A 6,865-nucleotide genomic window follows, 5' to 3' on the forward strand; every position below is an offset into this window, starting at 1 on the left:
GCCAGACACGCACTGGACGTTGGGATGTGTGTGTCTTCTGTACTGTTTTTAACTGGTGACACATAATGAAGTTGATCTTCACACTCAACAGTGCGCTTCTTGAGTCCTGAGTAGGGATGCACTGATTTTGAAATTCTGGTCCGATTCCAATACCAATGTTTAAAATAACAATATGGCCGACTGATGTTTTTATGTTGGTATTGATTTAGTTTCTGTTACAATGTTAACCAGCGCTCCTCCTCCATCTCACCACACAACAGTGAGATCACTAAGTCTGTGGCTGTCAGTCTGGAGCCCTGCTTCTAGCCTGCACAAAATTAAGCCCAGTCTCCACCAAACCCTTTCAGTCCAGCACCTGTGGAACCAGCAGTAAGCCTTCAGACATGGTACCTAGACCCTGGGTGTGTTCAGACAGTCCTCTTAAATGTGGGCGGGGTTGTTGTCACTCACTGCTCCGTCCAGCACTCGCTGTATTTCCTCACCAGCGGTGACACAGATGGAAGTCTGCACCTGGTTTATCGTCCACAGAACGAGGCTGCACGCCCACATTTTCACAACAAAATAGAACAGGCTGCAGTGAGAGTCTCTCTCCATGGGATATTTCAAAATAGCAGCTTTGTGCATTTAGTCCTTCTCAGGCAAGCTCAGGGGTTTAGTGTTGCTGTAGCCCACAGGAAGTGAGGATTAGAATATATGACCTTCACATAATCCGCTCCAAATGAATCTATATTTTTAAAGTCATTACTAAAAGTGTGTGTCATATAAAAACTAAAGTGATGGTCAAAGTTGTCACAGTGAAATTTAAGGTGTGCTGATGGATTCACGTCATCAACTCATGCATTGAGTAACATTACAAGTTAACGTTCCACCTTAAAAGTTGCCGGCAGTCGGCCCAGTGAATGAAGTTATTTTTTTCTCTTTCATTTTATAGCTGTAGTTTACTGATGTATGAACAGAGGTTACATAAAACCAGAGTGAGCGTCCTCTACTGACCAATCAGACTGCAGGGTTTCTAGCTCCACCTTTTAGGACCAGATCTGTGTGCTAGGTACCCCAACAGAGGGGGGACCAAACATGGGGACGCTAAGGAACGCTGCTGTTGGGACCATCCACAACTTTCACTGTGGAGACAGAAACACTGAACTGAACTGAACTGAACTGAACTGAACTGCTCGGTGGAAACGGGGCTTTAATGTCACACTACAGAAGAACATCAAACACTGACATCAGTGAATGTGAATCTTGTTTGCCAACAGGTTGGTGGCAGTCAACAAGGACAATATCAGCTGATAAATCGGAGCATCTCTAGTCCTGAGCATTATACCGGGCCCAGTGTGTGATATTAGCAGCTCTACTTCAGAAAAAGAACTTTTTCTAACACTGCCAATACAACATTCACAGTTAGAGAAGCAATTTACGCTACATGTATTTTATGAATTATGTCCGAGTCGCTCACTTTAACAAACCCACTGTGGTTATAAAGTAGAGCATGGATTTAATTAGCAGGTGTATTTTGTCAGCTGTAACGTTCGTCTCTCTTAGAGGGAACAGGATCTTTATGGGGACAACAGGTGGACAGTAGATGCCTCATGGAGGTGGTTTACATCATGAGAAAGCTGGAAACCTAAAGATTAATTAGAGATGCAGCTCAGTGCTGTGTGTCAAGTTTTTATAGTCAGAAACACTGTGTGTGTGAGCTGTCTGCTCAAAGACTGAAAGTTTAGAGTGAATCAGGGCTTAGAACTTCATAATGAAAGTGTATGATGGACATGCCCGTGATAAGTTGTGTCTCAAAAGCTGCTGCAGGAGTTTTTGGGTTGATGCCATTTGTTACACAGATTTGGTGCTAAATTTAAGCATGTTTAAACACTTGAGAACTGAAAAAAAGTTTTAAAAAAAAAAAGTTTAAAAAAAATTCCCTCCAAAACATCACACTGAGACACCAAGACTTTAAAAATCCATGCTGTGATTTGGTTTCAAAAACTCATTTGGACATTTGGAGGATATGCCTATGACAGCCAAACATCCTCTGAGTGTTCGAGGTCTCTGGTTTGTGGCTGTAGAGTTTCATGAGGCTGTCATAATCCTGGAGGTCACTGTAGGTCATTTTATACAGTGATGTCTGTTTCACTCCAATGAAACGGCTGCTATGAGAGCTCCCATCATCACACATGAGTAGAAGTGGGCTCACTGAATCCACGAGAGTCCCAGCTCTCCAGTCAGACCCGATTTATGTAACTCCAGGTCTGTTTATGGACCCCAGTGTGCAGAAATATTATAAATACAACAGGCGAGAGTAACACATTTGTACTGCGTGAGAAAACCTGCCAAAAAACAAAGCGGGACTTGTAAAAATCTGACGTGTCTGTAAAGAGGAGGCTCGTGACCGGGAGGACTTTAAAACTCGGCTCGATGTCAGGCGAGGACGGCGGCGTCCTGGAAGTAGCTCTTAAAGAGTGTGTGTGTGTGTGTGTGTGTGTGAGACCTTGTTGGGCTGAATGGTTCTCCTCAGGTTCTCCATCCACTTGTCTCTCTCTGAGGCCGAAGTGCAGCTGAAACACTTGCTGCCACCCGAGTACGTCACCTGACAGGTGGGAGAGAGAAAGAGACGACAACGTGACATCATTACATTCATCACATGAAGGAAGTGAGGTCACAGAAATGTATAAACTGTTTCTCTGAGACTTTGGAAACCCTCATATTCCTTCGTACAGAGACTCTGACTGACCCATCCTGATTGGTTCAGCTGTGTGTGATGTGCTGTTTATTTATGTCCTATCATATTCCGGTTTAACTCATACACGCATACATGTTTACATCTTTTTCCCCCTCTCCTTAAATTTGAGTTTCATATGTGGGAGGATCTGTTGTCATCTGTGTCACCGCTGATGAGGAAATACAGCGAGTGCTGGACGGAGCGGTCTAGGCACCATGTCTGAAGGGTTGCTGCTCGTTCCAAAGGGACTGGACTCAGAGGGTTTGGAGGAGACGGGGCTTTAGGTGATGATGAGGAGTTTACTCAAAGACTGAGGTTAGAGAAAGGCTCTTTCTTCCTGATGTTGCTGTCAGCTGGGATTTCCACATCTACATCGATGGCCCTGCTCTGCTCCTCGTCTACAGCCGCTGTGTCTGGTTGGTTAGCAGCTGCTTGGAACTTGAAGTCCCACAGGATCTGTGTCCACTTGGTCGTGTCTCTCGGTGTGTGATGTCCCTGCTTGTATCTTACATCCTGCCACTATTACCCCTTTTCAACAGCCATGGGCTGGTTTGGTTTGGTTTGGTTTGGTTTGGTTTGGGCCGTCAATCCAGCACAGCAGGGATTTGCGTCTCCATGACAACAGGGCTACCTGCTTAAAGGTGTGTCTTTAACTGATGACGACTTGTCTTGAGTGAAGACGCTGTAAAGCAGCGGGCTGATCCACGGCTCAAGTCCTTCTAATTGTTGCTGCAGGTGTTTTTCCACAGCAGGGCAGGTAAAGAAGTTTACCTGTTGAAGGTGAGCTGTTTGTCTGCAGCTCTTCATCATCATCATCATCATCTCACTGCTGCTGTTTCTGCTTTTACTCTTCCTCCCTGCCGTGTTATTACACTTGGCCGTAATAACACATTTCATTTCCTGTAGATTCTTCACAATAAAAGTCCCCTGTTATTTTGTTATGTAAACACTTTTATTATTTAGGAGCAAAAGAAGGAAATGTTGAGTTTTCCAGCAGCAACTTGACACAACTTCTGATGCGGCTCATAGTGAACATCTTCCTGATGTTTTCTTGGATGCTCCTTGTTTTCACTACTCGTACAGTCTCAGGGTGCTGGACTTTGGGTGGAACCCTCCATGAGTTGTGATTTCTATCATTTCATCTTAAATGAAAGTAGGTTGTCATAAACCAGAAGCATAAATATGTTGTTAAAAGGAATGTCTGTGTTTGTTAAATTCAAAACTCAATTAAAAAGCAGTCGTTTTACATGTATGAGTAAAGTGATGAGAGTCTATGAGAACAAAATAAAAGAAATCAGTGGACAAGTGACAGTCGGGGTCCGTTTAATTACTACAGTAATAATTGTCCTCATTATGTGTTTTCTGTTCACTGACAACATTAGTTTCTCTCCACCTCAGACTGAAGATGATTTCTTCCTATTTCATGGATTTATTTTATTTATTGCTTCTTAATACACATATATTTTACTACACTCCTGCTTACGTTACACTTTAATATTACTGTCTGCCATAAATATATGTCATTTTATTTCAAACTTTATACTTTAACTTCTGCATTACTTTATGTTTCAGACTCCTTCTGTACTTGTGTGATTTTCTTTTTTTAAACATACATAATGTTTAACCCTAAACCCTGCCTCTCTGTCCTCGCTGTGCGTACGACAATAAATAAAATAAATAAAAACCTGACCTCGCTCCTCGGCTGGTTTTCAGTTTGGTACAAACAGTCTCTGTGATGTCACAGTATGAACTCATTCGTTTCCGTCCTCCTCACCTCGAAGCAGAACTCCTGTCCCAGGATGCTGCTGTGCAGAGGTTTGATGAACACGTCCTCCTCCATGCTGAGGTCCAGAGCCTCCACCGCGCTGCCCGGGCTCAGCAAAGACTCATGGGAGGTCGACTCCTTCAGCTTGGGGAGCCCGCGAGATCTGGAAGACAAGAGGAACATGGAAACAGAGATGAATGTGAGGCAGGTTCAGGTCCTAAGCTCCTGAGGATGTTTGAGAATAAAACAACGCTGCCAGGGGGCGCCGCTGAGCACCGCGCAGTTCTCTGATACCATGACAACGCCACGAGATTCATCAAACTCCCTCTGAGTGTTTGAGCTCGCCACCACAGCCGCCTGCTGCCCACAGCGAGGCAGGAGAGCAGGAATACCTACGAAAAACAACCACAGAGCCAGGTGAGGGGAGTTCCCCAGAGCATCCCTCCTCCTCCTCCTCCTCCTTTTCCACCTCCTCCTCCTCCCCCTCTGCTCCCACCGTCCGCCCACCTCGACCCTCCACACAGACAACAGCAGCTCTGTTCGCCACCAGCGCCTCCGAGCAGAGCGTCGCCGCCTTTATGAAGCTTCCCCATAGTCCAGCAGCTGGTAAACAAGGTCCTGGGACGGGCCAATCGCATCAGGCCTCCGGGAGCGTTTCCACAGCAACAGCCTCTCCCAGAGCGAGCAGGAGCTAGGCAGCAGAGCGTGACGCAGCGAGGAGCAAGGCAGGTGTTTAACTACAGAGAGGTCTCGAGGGGGGGGGGGGCAGACGGCGCTGTCAGGGGTTAATGAGACGAGGTCAACGGAACGACTGCAGCTTTTTCAGCAGCAGAAGAAGAAACTTTACAAAATAAAGCAGGAAAAGGCTGACGGACACCAAACGTTGATTTTACATCAAACTCCTCAGTCTGTGAATGAACTTCAGATTTAAAAGCTGGTGGAAGTCAATGAACCAGAATTATTGATGAATGTACTCAAACTGTGCGATTGAAAAAAAAATATCTGACGTTTCTTCATCAGATTTTACAAAATAAAAACACAAAACATTCTGATCCAAAAGATTTTTAAATGTAGACACTACACCTTCATTTCAATTAATTAATCACAGAAAAAATACAGTGTTAAAAAAATAAACGCTGATTAATCATGTTCTGTGGTGCCCTTTGACCCGGTGTGTCACTGAGGGCCACAGTGTCTTTGTGACATGATGGAGGCAGACGAGACGACGCTGCTCGGCCCCGTGAACGGAACATTTACGTTTGAAAAACAGATGGAACTGTTGACAGGAGCACTGACCTCTGCAGGAAGGAACTTTCGTACCATCGGAGAACTGAAGTCTAAAATACTGTATCACCTCAACACAAAGCGTTTAGTGGCAAACCAGGAGGTCCAAGCTAGCACAGCCTCTGATGCTAACGCTAGCAGCCACACTCAACCAGGTGTTCAGACACAAACTGAGTGACCGACTAACTGACTCTTGGGTCGGGAAATTCATCTCTCTGTACTGACAGCCTGACTATATATCTTAATATTTTCACGAAATAGGTGACATGTTTTCAGCTGCAAGTCAAAGCTACATTTGAGACGTCACAACCAGTTTTATAAAAATAGACTGTGATGAAATGAAATACAGAGACAGGGTACACAAGAACACAAACCAGCTTCACTATAACTCACAGCATTCACAGACAAACACTTGTCTTTATCTGGACACATTTTCCCCACAAATACAACATGCTAACGTTATTAGCACAAGCCTATGGCTTCTTACATTGTATAAATTAGCCTAGCAGCTAGCAGACTTCTCCTCTACTCATATGAAGCCAGGGACAACAGCAACATTTAACAAAGGTAATGTTAGAAAATTTGGCTCCATTACAGCTCACTGACAAAACAACTGTCTTATACTAAACACGTTTTCCAAACAAATACAACATGCTAACGTTATTAGCACAAGCCTATGGCATTTTACATTGTATAACTAATGGTGCGTTCCAGGCACCTGTAACTCGTGTTTTTACAACCTTCTACCCGTGACAGTGCACTGGAACAGCAGTCAAACCTGTAACTTACCACCCGTGAACTGGTACCAGATCGATGTACTCCCAGTTACGCTTTCTGATGTCACACAGCCCTCTAAACTCTAAACCAATGACCTTACTCCTCTAAACAACAATGGCAGCCCCATGGATGTGGTGTTGATGCAGGTGATACACGGTGAGAAATAGACATAAAATAACCCTAATGTTAACACATTATTGGCAGCCGCTCTAACAGCTAGTTTCCAATGCAAGAATAAATCAATACAAAATACGTTTCCAAACACACAGACAACGTAAAATAAAAAGTATGATAGCATCTGTGACCTGATGCGCCGTTTCTCC

The 6,865-nt window shown here is 44.4% G+C and overlaps 1 protein-coding gene across 5 annotated transcripts in view; it reads right to left on the bottom strand.

Annotated features, from left to right (window-relative positions):
• rasal2 (RAS protein activator like 2) overlaps nt 1-6,865 on the bottom strand; it is a 114,825-nt gene that overhangs the window by 24,211 nt on the left and 83,749 nt on the right. For all 5 annotated transcript variants that reach the window (XM_049599510.1, XM_049599508.1, XM_049599507.1 and 2 more), the window contains 2 exons: nt 4,491-4,644; nt 2,486-2,584 (listed from right to left, as the gene is read on the bottom strand). In XM_049599510.1, the coding sequence (XP_049455467.1) occupies nt 2,486-2,584; nt 4,491-4,644 (253 nt within the window). The remainder of the gene's footprint in view (nt 1-2,485; nt 2,585-4,490; nt 4,645-6,865) is intronic.

The sequence above is a fragment of the Epinephelus fuscoguttatus genome, linkage group LG15 (genome assembly GCF_011397635.1).
Source record: "Epinephelus fuscoguttatus linkage group LG15, E.fuscoguttatus.final_Chr_v1".
Classification (NCBI taxonomy): Eukaryota; Metazoa; Chordata; class Actinopteri; order Perciformes; family Serranidae; genus Epinephelus; species Epinephelus fuscoguttatus.